Genomic DNA, 19,476 nt, shown 5'->3' with positions numbered 1-19,476 from the left:
GATCAAAATTGAAAGTGCAGGGGTGTTTTTGATGAAATTAGAAGTTCAGGGACTGAATTGATTTTGGACCTAAACCATAGGGTACTAACTAGTATTTAGCCCTATATCATTACATGAATTTGCTGCAACTTATATACTGATATACCAAATGAACAGATTAAGAGCATATAGCATGATGACCAAAACAACTTTCAGGTTATAAAGGCTCAAGATGTGCAAAAGCAATAAGAAAATAAAGAGGTACCTCATATGAGCCATAAAATTGAACTATGTTCTCATGTTGAAGCCGATTCAAAAGAGAAATCTCCTGGAAGAAGGGAAATACATATGCTACTGTAAAGAGTAATAAACAATGATCAATTAAGACAATGTCACTACCTCAGTACAATCACTAACCAATTACTTTGTATCAGAATACACAAGAGTGACGAGACTTGGCATATAAGATCAAGTGTTACCTATTGAAGTTGATAAAAGTATTTCCTCCTTGACTTCCTTGATCAAGCAAGGAAACTTCCTTAACAGGAAAGCGGAGTCCGTTTCTGTGGAGAAGAAATATCATAAACAACAAAGGTTTTTTTATAAGTGAAAAAAGGGTTATGAGAATCAACTTACTCAAAATATTTTTGATACACAGACCTTAAAGTTTCATGACCTGGAAGCTGACCCCTTCTCCAGCTATTAGGAAAAGTTCATTGCAACCAGTTTAGCCTATGCTCTTGTTCCTACTGGGCTCATTTCTAGCACTTCTGCCTAGGCTTCCACGCACTTATGGAGAAGTAGGTGACGTATGATTTTGTATCACACACACCTCCTTATTAAGCAACAGATTAGACAGTTCATTAATACTAGTATGATCAACATGTAACTCTGTATCAATAACAAAAGGCTCATTTTCCTCAGGTAAGCCATTAAGCACATACTGAATAAGTTCAAAACCATAAACAGGAGCTCCAACTTTTGCTAAATCATCCCCTAGCTGCTTGATCTGTTGAAGATACTCATTCATGGACATGTGTATGATGCCCCGGAAATTCTTTATTATTTTCTGAGGATTTTCCAGAATTTAATTAGTGGTTATTGGATGGTTTCGTGGCTCGTGGATGGAGCGGAAGTGTTTCGGGAGAATAATTTTTCCGGAAGCGTCATTTTAGGGAGGGCGCAAAGGTTGAATTTTTATTCATTGGGTTTCTCTGAAAACTTCCTTCATGAAAGTCATAGAGTGCATCGATACGAGTTCGTGGACATGTGGAACACGGAATTCGGAGTTCGTATGAAGAAGTTATGGCCGTCGAAAAAGTTTCCATTTTGGTTAAATAGGAAATTTTCGGAAAAATATCAGAATTTCCCTTTTTTTGGAAACTTTTTCTCTCTCTCTTCTCTCTCGAGCCGCGTCGCCCCTCTCCCTTCGCAGGCTGAGTTCTCCGCCGTCGGCTACCATAAGACACAATTCCAAGTGGGTTTTGCTCGCCTCTATCCCCCTCTAGAGGTCTGTGGAAGAAATTCACCAAGATTCGAGCTGTGGAAGGAGAATCATCGACGAGAAGAGACCGCGTCGAGGGCCGAAATCGCCTCATTGGTTCTCCCTCCTCCGACCACCATTGCCTGTGTTTCTTGAAGGGTTTTGTCACCCAAAGGCTGAGGAATGATTCTCCCAAGGTAGCTTGCAACGATTTCACTTGTGGAGGATGAATCGAAGCTTTGAAGATCTAGGGTTTCAATCGGCCCTGAGTTGTTCTAAGGTAAAATTCGATCAATTGGCTTATAATTTGACTTTGATGTAAAGATATTTTGTTTAGGAAGTTTGGCCAAATTCTGACTTTGGGTGGTCTCAGATGAGGTTTCGCCTCTATTGGCGTTACTTTCAAGGTTGTTGTTTGATTTGGGGATTCAAACTTTTATCACTTGGTGATTCGTGTATTGATTTGAGGTCATCGATGATTAGGTGCTTCTCAAGGTGATTTGGACGAGTTATTGGTGTGAGTGTTGTTCGGTTTGGTATAAAAGATGCAGTAGGATTCTGAGGTGAGTAATCTCACAATGTTCATTTACGAACGAAGTTACCTTTATTGTTTTGAGAGTTATTTAGTTAACTGCAAACTATTATTGGTATTAGTGGCATTCCTGAGTGAATGACCACGTATATATATATATATATACACATATATATATATATATATATACATTTACGTGAAATTTGTATGTTCTTATGGGTTGATGGGTGAATTAAGCAATAGGGATCGATGGGTTTCATTCTTTGTTTGAGGCTTGACTTTTTGGGAAACATTGTTTTAGGAATTGGGAATTTCTATTGTTTGAAAAGTGTCAAGATTTGGTGTAAGTTGCTTGAATGAGATTTGAATGTTTTGATCGAACAACTGCGAGTCTGAAGATCTGAGAGTCACAAGTGGTGATTTCTTCTTTTGATTTGATTTAACATTTTGGGTCCAGTGTGACTTGCTTAATGTTTTGATTTTGATGACCGGGGGTCTAGAGATTCGGAGGTCACGGGGTGACATATCCTTTTGATTTGGTTTAACATTTTGGGTCCTGAGCAACTTGCTTAATATTTTGATCTGGCGACCGGGGAGGTCTGATGATCGGAGGTCACGGGGTGACATCTCCTTTTGAGAGTTGAGTAACTTTTGGTCCTGAGTGATCGCTTTGAAATTTTTTGATCTAACGACCGGGGAGGTATGAGGATTCGGGGTTGCTAGGAGTGACCTCAGACATATATATTGGGACTTCATGCCTTTGGCCGGGTGAGTGGATATGATCAGTTAGAGCTCTAGTCTGTTGCCATTGTACATCATGGGGGGTAGTGGGGCTCTACTTGATGCTCATGAGTACGTGTTTTTAAAAGGGAGTTTTGGGGATTCTTTCTTTTAAATGTCCAAGGAGGACTTGTGTATCATATTTAAATTGTAAGAGTTTCAATTTATATAATTTGTCACGGGGTGACTTTTGTTGATTTGAGAATGTATTTTAAAAGGGAGTTTCGGGGATTCTTTCTTTTAAACGTTCGCGGTGGACTTGTGTATCATATTTAAATTGTCAGAGTTTTAATTTATATGATTTTGTTACGGGGTGATTTTTGTTGTGAGCTTTGGGGATATGCATATTTAATTATCAGAGTTTCAATTAATATGATTTTGTCACGAGGTGGCTTGTGTTGTTTTCTGTTGGGAAAAGAATGTGTTGTTTTGGGAAAATAGCGTGTGTGTTCCTTTTTCACGAGTTGATAGGTCTTCCTCAGTTGGGTGAGTTGTGCGTGTGTGTTTGAGTTACTGATACGAGCTGTCATAAACTTACTGGGTTTGTTGTGTGGCAACCAGGTGCACTATTCAATGGTGTGGGGGTTAATCTTGCAAGTCAGGATAATCGTGGTTGAAGCTGAGATTGCGTGCTTACAGCTATACAGTAGGAAGCCAATTTTGTGACTTTACCGTTGAAAAGACTTTCGTTGTAGTAGCTCTGAGGAGCATTTACTTATTATTTTGTTGTGACAATTTAATTCGTAAACTTGTGTAATATTTGACTCTGCGGAGCGAGTCTGTATTGACATAGTGGGTTCAGGGCATCAGTATGTAGTTGGGTTAAAAGGAAAAAGTTTTCCAGGTATTTTGTATTGATGGCTGAACCATCACGCATGTATAATTATGAGATTATATATTGATTTTAATTGTGTTTTAAAATCGGGGCGTGACAATGTGCTTGTGTGTGTGTATGTGTACATATATAGGCCCTTTCCAAATAGAACCTCATTAAAATTGAAATATGAGGATATTTTTATTTTGAAATTTTTTTTTCAAATAGTACATGAACTAAAGGTCATTGTGGATTAACATTCCTCACTTTACACTAATTACACTTTGGTACCTGGACTATAAAACCCGATTACATTTAAATGCATGAAGTTAACTTTTCCATTACGGAGAAGCCAGCTGGCATATTTACAGGGGTATAATAGTCCGTTCATGTTTTCCCGCTTGTTATTGTACAGAGCTGTTGCCAGCTCATCCTTTTTCCCTCCAAAACTTGAATCGCTCCTACATATCAATGAACCCCTTTAATTTTTCCTCTAAAATACAGGGTAGCTATTACTTTGTGTAATCAACTCCAATATTGTTGACCATGGAAAAGATGCAATCTTGGGATGAAAATAAAATGATAAAAACTAGGAAACATATCCATTCCAAACTGTGAAACCAATACATAATTACCGATGGCAATGACATTGTTCAAAATCAAAACACCAATTTGTTACACAAAAACTGATCAAAAGCATGGCATTTCAAAGTTCCAGCCCTATAAAAAGAGGAAAAAAGATGGAAATGCCATCATAGCAGATTGTTTTACATGCCAAGTACCTTCAATTTGGTTTCACCACAAAACATAGTTTTCTGATCAACAACCTTCAAGGTCTTCACAGTCTCCTTTGCACCTTGCTTTTTGGAACCTGAACAGTCCGACTGCTTTGAGAAGATGTTGCACCAAGCAGGGCTGATTTTCTTATCTTTGGCTTGATCCTTTGTGCCGGCATCTTGTACCTCTTCCTTGATGAAAATGGTCCAACTTATCCTCTTCGTGACATTGCAGTAGTCTAAGAATGTAACATACAATTGAATGAGCATTCAAATATGAAAAGTTATAACATTTTAAGCTGACAGCTTCAAAACTCATACATAATCATGGCCTACTTGACTGTTTGGTTGCACCATATTATTGCTGCCGCCGCCTTGAGGAATCACAGAAATGTCACCTTCACCTTCAACATCTACATTGACTCTGAAATTGACATTGAGGTTCACATTGACATTGACATTCTCAGTCCCCAGTTGATTGACATTATTCTGATTTGGGAAAACTAATGAAGCCTGAAAGTTTGATTCCTGGGTTGGCACTTGACCCTCAAAAGGAAACAGAGCACGTTTTCCATACCTCTATTTATATATGGGTGGATCTCCATCAAGCCTAAAATAACGCCAGTAATTCGCCATTCTTCAATAAAGGAAGGATTCCTTCAGCACAAAATCTCCTTTATCAGATACACAGATTAATTTTCCTCTATTTACTCTGCCCTTATTCTCTGCAGTCTCTGTTTTCTACAGACGAGGTGAGGACAAAGGTAAGATTTTGTGTCCTTCGGTGTTCGAAAGGGAAGAGAAAATGGTTGACTGAAAATGACCCCAGCTACCTCTTAAGTATCGGATAAGGATAGGGTTATTAGTCAAAATACAATTTTGCCCTCGTTTATTTCATAATGGCATAGCACGTAACAGAAAAGTTAATGGCATGTATTGAAATCTAGTCGGGTTTTATAGTCTAGGTACCAAAATGTAATTAGAGTAAAGTGAGGCATGTTAATTCACAATGACCTTTAGTTCATGTATTGTTTGAAAATATTTTGCTTGTCTTTTTAGCATGTAGTTTGATGATCTAAACCACTCATTCTCTAGTTACACATACATGTGTGAATCTTCCAAAAAATTAGCCATATCAAAAAATGTTTAACCATTACATTAGCACAATGTTCGTTCTAATTTATCTAACGAACTACATTTGTTTATACATTTTCAATGACCAAATGATTATGAATTTGGTTGACTTTTTTAAGATGCAATTGTACGAATCTAAAGGATCAACGTTGAAATCGTTGAATTTGGTCGAGAACTAATTGCATGGAAGTTATGCGGAGAACCAATAGGTGCAGGGTGGCTAGTACTGCAACCAAGTACCCGCACAGTTAAATTAGAAAAGTATTTGCTATGTGCTCGATTTAATTTACGTATGGTGGACTTATTTATGTGGCAAGTTTTTATTTTATTTTTTTGCAACACTGCCATCTTTTCTTATTGTGTGATTCTCCATACCCCAACAATAACAAAGAAGAAAAGGAGCGGAAAGTCTAAATAAATCTACAAAGTGCAATGCAATATGGTAAAATCTTCTTTTCAGATTATTTGATCCAGATCTATTCCCAACTGAAACCTATTTCTTGCTATATATATCTTACGAAGACACCGTTTATTACTTTATTTCAACTCATACTGTTTTACTGTTTTCAGTAGGGATTTCTTCAGGGATGACAGTCTCTACTTTATCTTCAGAGGGACCTGGATTGCTTGCAGCTTCTACATTATCTAACTTTGAGACGCGAAACACAGCCAAATGTTCATCTCCTGCAACAAGTCAATTGATTTCAGTTCAGCATTCCAAGATGGTCTAATGATAGAAGTGACAAGCTAGTGATGTTTTTCAAAACACTCCATATAAGAAATTCTGATAAATAACACTGTCAATTGGAGTCTACCACAGTAAATCCATAAGAAATTCTTAATAAAGGCAACCTTTAATGCATAAAAAAAAAAATTAGGCAACCTCCTCAGACCTGACAAATATGGCCATCTTACCTAGCATACTCAACCCCATTCCTCTTATTTTCTTCTTTTTCAATTGCATTGCCTTCATTTTGCACGTTAGATGTATTTTTTGGGCACATAGTGGACCAACTCGGTTTCCTGATACACTCTCACCCACTCCATTTTTGGTCACCAGAGATTTTCTATGGTATGCAGTTTTAAATGTAAATGGAAAAATGGAAAAAGAAAAGAGAGAATAAGGTTTGGTATATAACAATGAGATTGGAAAGAATGTTGGCTCTTAGGAAGTATAACTTTCCTTTATTTCTCTATGTTTAATACCAAATAACAGAAACTCAGTAATAGATCTTTCTTCAATTAAAAAAAAAATAAAGAAAGTAAAAGATTGCAGAAAGTAGGGTTGAATCCATAAAAAGCACTATAAGATTAATTCATAACAACTAGTCTTCTGGCACACTCATTTACTTTATTAAGAGCTTATTTCCTCATTATTCCTAAAAAGGTTCTAAATTTGGTCAGCTAAGATATCTGGACACAAAGGCAAAGGAATTGAATTTCAAACTTTCGGCGATTACTTTGGTCAGGATAGGGTAGGAATTTATTTCCTTCAAGCAAGGGTTGAAACAACAGGACAGGATAGGGAATTTATAAGCTACGTCACAATTGACAACTGCGCTCTTTATCTGTTCCTATTATACTTCACCCAGTTAGGTAGTTACTAGGAGATGCTTTTTTATTTTTCCATTTTTTTTAATTGGTCAAGGCTCAAGGGGCACTATTCTGAACATGTAAAATGATGAAATTAAGAAAAACACAACAAATTTTGCAAGAGTATTTCAGTCTAAATGTAGTCCATTTATGAATTTTGCATAGCCTTGTACACTCTGTATCATATGAGAGGTTTAAGTTTTCTTTGGGACCTTCGGTCACTCCAACAGGAAAAGCCAAACCCATTGTACTATGAGTTTGACTTGTGTGGGAAGCATAAAATTATACACTAAAACTACAAAATAGTCCAGAATCACAATATTAATTTCATTATACACACATTGTCAGTTGAGCAGAACTGTCTATAGAGGAAAACTTGAAGCTTAGGAAAAGCAAAGAAAAGGTGTGTTACATAGATCACAGATTCACAGGTGTATTATATATGTGGTTTTACAGATAACAAAAGGAGAATGGAAAAACAGGAATAAGTTGGGGACAACTTACCAAATGTAACACAAGATCCAGGTGATAAGGTGGCAACAACTCCGGGTCTCAGCCGTTGGTCATCAATGAATGTCCCATTGGTGCTGTCCAAATCTGTTACCAAGAGGTTCCCATCTGTCTTTCGAATGCGAGCATGCAAACCAGATACTACCAATTCATAGAGAAACAAAAAATTAATCGATGATTACTTGATCTTAAACATTACAAAAAAAGGATTCTTGACTCCACTGTAATTAATACTAAGTATCTGATATGTGGGCCTTGGTCTATGCATTAAAAAGGAGTAATATGAGCACAAAAGACTCAAATTGGCTTGACATAGCTATAAATTTTGTTAGATGTCCAGGAAGCATAATGCAGTGTCTAACACAAGAACTTAGTAGTTAGGGGAAGAGACTCAATTGGTAACAATTTTGCCACCCAACTCTAACATACGTGGTTCATAATTCTCATGCTCTTTTAGTTTGCAGGTGAAGATACTCTCCCATCCTTGCAGAATTCGAACGTTCAGGTAGAAAAATTGGCTATACTCGAGTATGGTTCTCTCATACCTGTTGCAACTGGAATCACTAAATCAGCTTTCTCAGGAAGGCGGCCAACAGTCACCACATTCTAGATTCAGAAAAACCATTCAATTTGGTAAAAATTGAGTTTGACGTTAGAATCATTATTATCATTGCATCTGAGACGGACCAAAAAAAAAAAAAACAAGGACACCTGATTCCCAAGAAAGAAAACTTACAGAAGCAATTTCAAATGCATTTGGCATTTGAACCTTGAAACCAATATGCCTTGTATCTCCATCACCTATCAGTGGAGCAAATATATGTACAAACAGTGAGTCACTCCTGAACTAAACATGAAAAGTTAGGTAAATAGCTATCAGATTACACTATTAGTAGAAACTTGCAGTGCAGTAGTAGGATAAGGTTGCAGTACGGCAAAACAAAACAATATTAGATAATAATATCAACAGGTATAATGTCTTAACTGTGACTTGGATCAATTTTATACCAAACTGAACTTTGTAATCATGAAATTAAGAAGAAACAAAAATTCTAATATGTCTAGTAAATGCAAGCTTTTGTTTGCAAAATACAATCTCTAAGAAGAACAAAGTTCTTGCCACTTGACCAAACACATGCAGCCAAATGAATGATAGAATAGAGTAGGATATATGATGTAGTGGTGTATTTCTTCTCTACGCTCACATTGCACCACATGTACCAGACTAGGAAAATATATTGGTTAGGCCCTCATATGATATTAAGAAGATATAAGGCTACACCGCTAAGTATAGCTGCCACAAGTTGAACATTCTGATTACTTCTGTGCATACACTTGACTCAAATGCAGGTGTCTTTCATTGTCTTAATAGTGCACTCGGGCACTGTGCACAAGTTCATATGAAACAGGAAATAAATATAGAAGCAATATCTATTAATTAATAATTAACAAGCTTAATTGATTTCTCAAAACATTTAGAATATTTGCAATGAAAATACGCAACAGAGAGGGTTTGGTTTGGAGTAAATTTAATGGCCGGAATCCGGTAAATAACCCTTCATCTAATGAAATGACAAGTAAAATAAGAGACTGATCGATAAGAAAATATCTTCCCTTAGGATAATTGTGCTGCTAAACAAACATGAAATTATCCTCTCTTCACGGGTGCGATCAGAAGGAAGCCCTGATCTTTAGCAATATATAACTACTTCACAACTGGTTTCATGCCTTTTGCCAAAAAAAAAATTAAAAAGAAAAAGAAAAAAAAAACGGACATACCCACAGGCTCCAGAAGCCATCTTTCGGAAACATCTGTAGGAGGAGTTTGTGTGTTAGAGGCACATATGGGGCCAACGCCTATGGTTCGTTGCTGCTTCGGTTTGATCCTGACGGCTTGGACTTGGGGCTGTCGTGTAAGATTAATGTTGTTGGAGCACTGAAAAGGTAGTGCAGTAGTAGAAGCAACAAGAGAAGAGGAGGAGGCTTTGGAATTGGAACGAAACAAGCGAGGAGATGCAGAGAAATGGGAAAGAGAGTGGGCTGTTATTTCCATTTCTGCTCTCGCTTAGGGGGGACTGCCGCACCGCACCTGAACCCACACACATTATATCACATGTGGATTTTGGATAATTGGCGCTTTATTCACTCCTCCAATGGAGTATGTGGCAGCCATTTAATACACTGACAAAGATTTGGATAACAACTATTCCCCGCTTTTTCACCTCCAAAGAAGAAAAAAACCAAAAGATGATAAAAAAAAAAAAATTAATAATATGTCAAAAAAAAAACACATTATGTGCCTTCGTCAAAATGATTGATGAAGAGAAAATCAAGTAATTAGCAATCACCATCAATCAGCATGGATCAAGGACCAATTAGTAGTTAATGTCATCATTGTAATTGATATTTCCGTTGTAATTCTCTCCCTATATAAAGAGGTTATGAAATGAAACGAGTAGACCAATTCCAATTATCATTTTACTTTTACACGTTATCAGCACGCTCATAGCCAATAGCCAAAGAAAAAAATCAAAACCCTAGAAGAAAAAAAAAACTTTTTCTTCTTATTCTGCCGCCACTTAAAAAAAAAAAAAAAAAAAATCCCCGTCCACCTCACCGCCCAAACCGGCCGCCAGCCCCACGGGCCTCCAGCCTAACGGCACTGCTCCCTCGCCAAGCACTGCACCTGCACCTCTGCCTCATCCCAAATCACGCGCAGCCTCCCACCTGCACGCACACCACCAAGCAGATTGCTGCAGCAACCTAGCACCCACAGCCTACTAGATCAGCCTCCTCCCCTCTAGATCCTTCTTCCCTTCACCGGCCTCAATCCGCCTACACAGTCCACCCAGTGCCCCGCGCAGCACAACCCCGTGTCCTTACAGATCCCATCCGCCTGCAGATCTCCGTGCCTGCCCAACCCGCCCGTCACATCCCAGCCTCGGCGCTGCTTCCCCGCAACTGCTGCAAACCAAGAGGCTAGATCAACAACACCCTCTCTGCCCAGAAGGAGAAGAGAGAACCAAGAGGAAGAAAGAAGACGCGAAAAGGAAGAAGAAAAGAAAAAAAAAGAAAAGAGGAAGAACAGAAGAAAAAAAAACCTGGCCCAAAGAAAAGGGCGGCCCAAAAAAAAAATAAGTAAAAAAAAAAGGCCCTGCGGCCCATCTTTGTCAGAACAAAAAAAAAAAAAAAAAAAGAGGAAAAGAGAAAAAAAAAAAAGAAGGGAAAAGAAAAAAAGTCCAGTTTTCCTTAAGTCCAAAAACATCGCTACGCACACCTGCATCAACACGCGCGTGCGCTAGGATTGTTTTATTTTCTCAAAATCAAGTATGTTTTCTTTATTTTATTTTATGATTTTAGTCAAGCATGTGAATTTTATTTATATTTTCTATTTTTAAGCATGCTTTATACTTTATTGTTTATGCCTTTATTATATTTTGTTATTGAGCATGTTTAGTTAGATAATTTTGATCATTTCAAGCATGTCTTGTTATTTATGCTCTATATGATTATCTTTAAGCATAATTATATATTTTATTGTTTATATTTTTGAGCATGCCATATATATATATATATTGTTATATATTATTTATGAAATTTTGAGCATGTTTTTATTTTATTTACGGTTATATAAATTATGTCTACGCATGCTTTATATTATGCTATTGCTTATATTTTTACGCATGATATATTATGTGTAGCGCATATTTTGTTATATATTTGTGATTTTTGAGCATGCCATGTACTTTATTTATTATTACATGTGTTATGATTAATTTTAGAATGCAACATATAAATTCCATTTTGCCATGATAATGAAAATTCATGCGCATTATACACACACACACACACACACACTTACTATGATAAAGCATTTTCACATAGCATTGAACAAATGTGACCATTACGAATCTTGGTCTTGAAATCTAATTCATATTTTTGGAAAATAATTTACGTGGATGTCTTTATGACTGCGTAATTTATATCTTCTCTCTTGTTTTATGTAGATGGCTGATCCAACTCGACCTGAGTTTGACATTTTGGACTCAGAAGGACTTGAGTACCACCGTTGGGTTTCCGATGTAAAAACTGTCTTTGTGGCAAAAGACTACACCACCACCATTACTGACCCCAAAGATGATGAACTATCAAATAAGGTGAAAGTAGATGCCTTAAATGTTTCTGAGGTGACATGTTGATCCTAGCCTATGCTAGGAGTACCTTCAGTTGAAGACACCCAAAGAATTGTGGGATGCCTGATAGGAGAGTAAAATGCGACGTTTATAATGTTTAAACCCTATATTTTGCTAAGTTATTTGCTTTATCTCGATCAATTTAACTTAGTTAGTGTTTTACAGGTAAAATGGAGTCTCAAGGTCCGAAAATGACTAAGGAAGGCACAAGCGGCGCAAAAGTGAAGAGAAATGAAGAAATGGAAGTTCTCCCAGTTTGACTAGGAAAAGGAATCCTAGTTGGAGTAGGAATCAGAAGCTGACTTGGATTCAAACTCTTAAGTCACGGAAATTAGAAGTTCTACTTGGATAAGGAAACCCAATTCTACTCAAATATGGAATCCTAGTGTGACAAGGAGTCCCTGTTGGATAAGGATTACTCAAGAAGGTTCCGGAAGAGGGTAGAAGAATCGCAGAAAAGAAGTTTGTATTCAACTAGGAAACCTACTTGCATATGGAGTTCTACTCATACTAGGAGAGCTATGGAACGATCATGAAGCATCTAGAAGTCTCAAGAAGGTCATATGCCGTGCACATGGAGGAGGAAGCAACAAGAGATTCGAATTACAAAGCAATATGGAGTTTGGATTTCTTGTTGAGTAAGGATTGGAATTTCGTGAGATTCTTGAGGGTTCTTGAAGGTTCTTGACGTTTCTACTTCAGAATAGGCATGGAAGGCATGTGAGAGGCATGTGATGCAAAGGGAAATCGAATTGGACTCAACTTGTGCCTTAAAAGTCAAATCCATTACAGATTCGGAAATCTGCCTGTGCAGATCAGTCAACTTCAACGGAGTGTCATAAATCGCTCAGAGCTCAGGAAATTATGACCTTTATATGGTTGGAAAGCTACGGATGTCTAGTTTCCATAGCTTTTTACAGCTCATCAATAGCTATTTTCTAGAGGAAGTTATGGCCGTTTTAGTGGACTGAGGTCAATCCTGCCGGAAATCTGTTTTGAGAGAAAGAAGTCCTAAATCAACACGAACTAAGAGAAACCAAGTAGAAACGAATTGGGAGTGCCTTGGGACGTTCTACTATATATACCTTGTGTATTAGACGTCCAAGGGTTACACTTTATTCTCCACAATTTCGTTTCTCACCGGTTTGCTCTTGAGTTTCAGGTTTTTGCATCTACAAGTTCCTAGCCGTGCCATCCTCCATCCTAGCCGTGAATTCTACCTTGTGTTGCTGCCTTGGATCTGCTTTGGACCTTGGGACGTAGTCAAGGGTTGTTCATACCATCTTCCCTATGTTTTCTTTACGGTTTAGTGTTTTTGTAGTTGTATTTTCTGTTTTGTTTTCCTTATGTGTAAAACCGAAACCATGAGATAACTTTCTGATTTTTGAATGCGATTTTGATGTTCTTTTCAATGATTGATTGGTTTATGTATGTTTGATCTTTGTTGGTTGCCGAAATATGGAATGATAATTTGGTTTTGTTTTATGGAAAACTTTTATGTGTTCTTGTTCTTTGGGTGCGCAACTTAGGATGATTGCATGTAATTGGAGCTAGTAATTAGGTGAACGCTTGTTGATCCTAATTCGTTAAAGTAGTAAAGGCTTTGTACAAAGGTCGAGATCAGATTATGCATGTAATGAAAAGACTTGCTTTGAGTACTTGAATTTGCATGTTTATTGACTAAACTTTCACTTGCTCTTAATGATTTGAATGCATGAGATCATGAGTTGCTTTGATTGTGTGATACTTGCATTTGAAATATGTTGTTTAGGCGCTTGTTCTAATCAATTGTGTAAAGGGAAGTCATATAAGGGACATTGGGCGCTTGTAACTTTGTTTCTTGGTTGATATCGTTCCATGGTAACTAAAAGATTAAAGATTGCATGAATGGATTGTTCTTGATTAGTTCTTGAAAAATTGTTCTTCGAAAATTCTTCTTTTCCCACCTATGTAAATAAACGTTTTTGTTCTTTAATTGTTTTCTGAAAATTTATATTTCAATCTTCAAAAACCCCCCATCTTTATGTTTTCTTGTTTGTGTAAATAAATAAAATTAATTAACTTAGAATTTTTAGGTAGCATGTTCATATAAATAATAAAATAAAAATAAAATAAAAAAATAAATGTTTTTAATTTCATGAATAGTGAGTCCGTGAATAGTAAATATGTGTTTGTTTTAGTTTTAGTGTTTTTTAGGAGTTTGTTATGAGTTTGTTAGGTCTCCTTAATTTAAGGGATAGGTTCCTAAATTTTAGGGAAAGTAGTTAGAGTTAGTTTTGACTTAGAATTTTGTGTTTGACTTGGTCAATAATTTGTTTTCTTAATAATTAAGTAATCTTAATCCTTGTTGTATATGGATTTCTAATGTGATATGGATTTGTAAAATGTATTTAAGTAGGAGTCGGATTTCTAAACCCATTCTAACTTGGTTTTCTTTGTTTCTTTCGAATTCTATGTCTATATATACTTGTATATTTTGTTTTTATCTCATTCTTTGCTCTCTAATTTCGTGTGCTATGTATGTATGCTTGCTCTCTAACTCTTGATTCTAATTTTATGCATGCTTGTAACTTGTAAATTCTAATTTTCGTGGAAAATTGTAAATGTTCTTATACTTTCGTAAAAATTTGTATATTTCTTTCTTTGATTTGTTTCTCACATGTTAAGCACCCTCAATCCCCGGTTTAGAACGATCCCTGCTTATCCTATACTAACGCTCGACATTTTCAGGGTTTAAATTGGCGATTGCTTTTGCACGTATCAATGCCCTTAAGGGACGTTTTGGGAACATTCATGACACTTTGCTCCCAGAACTAGCTATTCAGTGGAATGGAATCCGCTTGCTTGACTATAAAAAGGTCAATGACTTCAACAAGGACATGTTGCTCTTAATGGAACGTCTCAATTTCTGTGGAAGGGAAATCACAGAAGATGATATGATCTACAAGTCTCTTACCACCTTTCCTACTTCAGTGTTTATACTAGCGAACCAGTATAAGTTGGAGTATGACAACAAAAGAATCACAACCTTCAATAAGTTGATAAGCCTATTGCAAGTGGCTGAGAGACATAATGAGGTTCTCTTGAATAACAATGCTAGGCCTACTGGGATAAAGAAAATTCATGAGGCTAATTATGAAAAAATGAAAGGTGAAAAAAACTCCAATGCAAAGGGGTTTGGACGTGTTGATCCCTACCCACGTGGCAACAATGCACCATGTGGAAAGGGACGTGAAGGGCACCTAAGAACCCTTCAGTCAAACAGGATAGAGTTGGCAATGAACCATGCTATAGGTGTGGAGTCATTGGGCATTGGTACAAGAACTGCCAAGCAAGCAACATAGTTGCAGCCACTTATAAGAGATATAGGGAGTCTAAAGAACAAGAAACTCACTATATGGAAGAAGGAGGCCATGACCCAGATGTCAACCTCACAATTGCATACCTCAATGGCAACAAGGAACTTACTCAGACAATGGATGCACTAGTTTTTGACTGACTTGCTCTATCTATTTTTTCAAAGACAGTTGTGAAGGCATAATGCCTCATTTTTAATTAGACTATTATTTGGTCTTAAAGAATGGTTTGATGAATTAGATTTCTGAACAAAGACCTTGATTTGATTATCGTTGGCTTATTAATAAATTTTGAATTTTATTCTGAAGCACTGAATTTATTCATATTTATTTACTACACATATTTACATGGTTCGAAATTGCACTATAAAGATGTAAAGCAATACATCTAGAGAAAAAAAATTATTAGAATGAAAAGATTATCATTCTACTAAAATAGAAATACTCTAAAGAATATGAGATATATTTAAAGTCACAGATGCTCTATATGCACCAAGAGCTAATCGAACCTTGTTAAAGTTTCAAAGATATTCGTGCCAACGTTTATCATGTAAAAACATACTGTGAGAATGGACTTGACTACATTTATATTACCTCTAATAAATGTGGAAGGAAACGCATTTTAGAGAAACTTATGAATCGATCTAGTGGACTATACCTCACTACGATTCGGATCATTGAATCCTATGCTGTACCAACAATGAAATGTGGGACATTGACTCATACAGGCTTTGGCATGACCGCCTAGAGCACCCCGGTCGTGACATGATGATACGTATTTTAAACAACTCATATGGACATCCCTTCTTTCGAGTGAAAAATAAAATGGGACAAAAATCTGTCACACTGCAAGGTGTCAGTCGTAGTAATGCTCAAATGCAATCATTGCCTTCTGAAGTACCAGAAGCACTACCTCCCTCCCATTATGCCTCATTGACTATTTCAAAGGCAAATCACTAGCTTTGTAAAGCCTGCTCTTTAGCAAAAACAGGATCGAGACCTTCCTATGCTGAAGATACAAAACAAAGCATTCCATTCTTACAAAGGATACAAAGAGATATATGTGGACCTATCCATCCAGAATGCTGACCATTCAAGTACTTTATGGTTCTGGTGGATGCTTCGACACACTGGTCACATGTCGCTTTATTGTCCACAAAAAATGCTGCAAAACTCCTAGCACAGATTATATGTTTAAGGGCTCACCACCCTGATCACCTTATCAAGTATATAAGGCTTGATAACACTAGAGTTTACATCAAAAGCATTTAATGATTATTGCATGTCTATCGAGATCGATGTAGAGCATCCTGTACCCCATGTGCATACACAAAATGGTCTCGTAGAAGCCACCACCAAAAGTTACAAATGGTGGCTAGGGCATTGGTTATGCGCACCAACCTGCCTACATCTGCATGGGGTTATGCAATATTGCACGCAGCTTTACTTATTCGTTTCAGACCCACAGCTAGCCAACCATTTTCTGCGTACCAGTTGGTAACTGGATATGAGCCTGACATTTCACACTTACGCATTTTTGGTTGAGCAGTAGATGTGCCTATTGCGCCCCCACAGCGCACCAAAATGGGTCCTCAGAGACTATTAAGTATTTATGTTGGATACAAATCCCTAACAACTATCCGCTATTTGGAACCCTTGACAGGCGATCTCTTTACCGCTAGATTTGCGGACTGTCACTTTGATGAGATAGTCTTCCCATCGTTAGGGGGAGATAGAAAAAAGGATTTTCCAAGGGAACGACAGGAATTGTCGTGGTTTGTCCCCAATCTGTCTCATTTTGATCCCCGCACTTCACAATGTGAAAGTGAAGTGAAAAGAATAATCGATCTTCAGAACGTAGCAGATTCGATGCCTGATGCGTTTACTGATATTCGCAAAAGTGACGAGATCACATATACCAGTTGCAAATATGCCTGCAAGGTTAGAAGTCCCCAACAAGGGGCACAGTGCTGCAGATAGAGGCACTGCAACCACAATTAGTGGAGGTGTGGTTGAGGCCGTGGCTCCCCAAGGAAGAGGGGGAGGCCACTTGGTTCGATTGACACTCACCCAAGGAAGAAGAGGGCGAGTAAGGCACAAACCAATCATCAATGTATAGAATCCTTCTCATGAGATTGTCTCTGATTATAGTTATGTCCATGAATCAATACTGGAGGACACTCCGATGCTTAAAATGATTCCAGAGAACAAAGAAATCTCAAAGGATTATAAGAGTGCGTATGAGTTGATAGAAAGATCTTCCATACACATTGATGATATACACTGTTGCTCAAGGAATCATAGAGCACGATGATATCGAACCACGCTCTGTTGCAGAATGTCAACAAACAGCAGATCGGCCTAAACGGAAAGAAGCAATCCAGGCAGAATTAGATTCTCTGACAAAGAGACAAGTATTTGGTCAGGTAGTGCTAACCCCACCAAGTGTAAAGCCTGTAGGACATAAATGAGTCTTTGTCAAAAAGCGTAATGAGAAGAATGAAGTCCTGAGGTACAAGGCTCGCCTTGTGGCGCAAGGTTTCTCACAACGCCCTGGAATTGGCTACGAGGAGACATACTCTCCCGGACGTTATAATGTTCTGCTACTTAGTTAGCTTAGTAGTTTCCGAAGGACTGGAAATGCAGCTCATGGATGTGGTTACTACATATCTCTATGGGGATCTAGATTCAGAGATATATATATATATATATATATATATATATATATATATATATATGAAAGTGCCTGATGGCCTTACATTACCCAAGTTAAGTGACTCTAAACCACAGAGTGCGTTTATAATTAAGTTGAAACACTCACTTTAGGGAATGAAACAATCCGGACGGATGTGGTATACTTGTGTAAGTGACTACTTGATTGGGAAGGGATATAAGAACGATGAAGTATGCCCCTGCATATTCATAAAGAAAACAAGTTCCGAATTTGCAATTTTAGCTGTATATGTCGATGATATGAACATAATAGGTACTCTTGATGAAATAAGAGAAACCGCGAGCTACTTGATATCTGAATTTGAGATGAAGGATCTTGGGGAAACTCGATTCTATCTAGGCTTTGAACTAGAACACCGAGTTTGTGGAATACTAATCCACCAGTCTGCGTATGTCCGAAAGTCAGGCGATATAACATGGACAAAGCGCATCCTGCTAGCACTCCCATGATCGGTCAAAGCTTGGATGCAAGAAAAGATCCATTTCATCTAAAGGAAGATGACGAAGAGGTGTTGGGAGCTGAAATTCCCTATATAAGTGCAATAGGTGCATTATTGTACCTAGCCTAATGTACTTGACCAGACATTGCATTCTCAGTGAACTTGTTAGCTAGATTTAGCTCAGCGTCACTGGAATGGTATCAAGAACATTTTTCGATACCTAAAAGGAACCATTGACTTGGGACTGTTCTTTCCCTATAGAGAGACAAGAGGGACCGCAGATGGAACTGCAATCCCTAAAGGAAATGTTGATGGCGAAAGCGCCACTCCCTACACCGAAACGCCAAATGACGTTTTGGTTGGTTTTGCTGATACTGGGTACCTCTTTGACCCACATAAAGGTCGTTTCCAAACTGGTTATGTATTTACCATTGGGAACACAGCGATATCTTGGAGATCAACCAAGCAAACCCTTGTGGCTACCTCCTCGAACCACTCGGAGATCATTGCTCTGCATGAGGTGGTTCATGAGTGTATATGGTTAAGAGCTATCATTACACATATTTGAGGGACTAGTGGTTTGAGTTCTACCACTGAAGAGCCTACTTGCATTTATGAAGATAATACAGCTTGCATCGAACAGATGAAGCTAGGTTATATCAAGGGTGATAACACAAAACACATATCGCCAAAGTTTTTTTACAATCAACAACAACAGGCTCTCCTCAAGATTCAAGTGAATCAAGTAAGGTCTGAGGAGAATGTGGTAGATTTGTTCACCAAATCATTGCCTAAGGCCATATTTGAGAAACATGTGAAAAGCATAGGAATGTGAAGACTTTCCAAGCTCCCCTGATTAATGTAAGTATCAGGGGGAAGTGTAGACGTCAGGGGGAGGTGTAGACGTCAGGGGGAGTCTAACACACACATGTCATACTCAAATGTAAAAGGTGCGTTGTGCTCTTTTCCTTCGACCAAGGTGTATTTTTTGTCCCACAGGGTTTTTTGTTACTTGGCAAGGTTTTTAGTGAGGCAACAACTCATGCACCATTTCGTCTTTGACTTGGCACAAGGGGGAGTGTTAAAGGAAAAACATATTATGTGCCTTCGTCAAAGCAACTGACGGAGAGGGAATCAAGGAATCAACGATTAC

The 19,476-nt window shown here is 37.7% G+C and overlaps 1 protein-coding gene across 2 annotated transcripts; it reads right to left on the bottom strand.

Annotated features, from left to right (window-relative positions):
- Nucleotides 1-5,902: 5,902 nt before the first annotated feature.
- Nucleotides 5,903-9,720, bottom strand: LOC112201862. 2 transcript variants are annotated; one of them, XM_040507477.1, is made up of 6 exons: nucleotides 9,381-9,720; nucleotides 8,338-8,402; nucleotides 8,147-8,207; nucleotides 7,596-7,742; nucleotides 6,414-6,521; nucleotides 5,903-6,182 (listed from the first exon to the last, which is right to left on the bottom strand). In XM_040507477.1, exons 1-6 carry the CDS (start codon nucleotides 9,652-9,654, stop codon nucleotides 6,046-6,048), a joined length of 792 nt encoding a protein of 263 aa, XP_040363411.1. In that variant the 5' UTR covers nucleotides 9,655-9,720; the 3' UTR covers nucleotides 5,903-6,045. The 2 variants fall into 2 exon arrangements, with proteins under 2 accessions (XP_040363411.1, XP_024198553.1); XM_024342785.2 differs by lacking the exon at nucleotides 6,414-6,521 and having other exon boundaries at nucleotides 9,381-9,718.
- Between the last annotated feature and the right edge of the window lie 9,756 nt (nucleotides 9,721-19,476).

Source organism: Rosa chinensis, chromosome 5 (genome assembly GCF_002994745.2).
Source record: "Rosa chinensis cultivar Old Blush chromosome 5, RchiOBHm-V2, whole genome shotgun sequence".
Classification (NCBI taxonomy): Eukaryota; Viridiplantae; Streptophyta; class Magnoliopsida; order Rosales; family Rosaceae; genus Rosa; species Rosa chinensis.
This window is presented reverse-complemented; position numbering and strand designations above follow the sequence as displayed.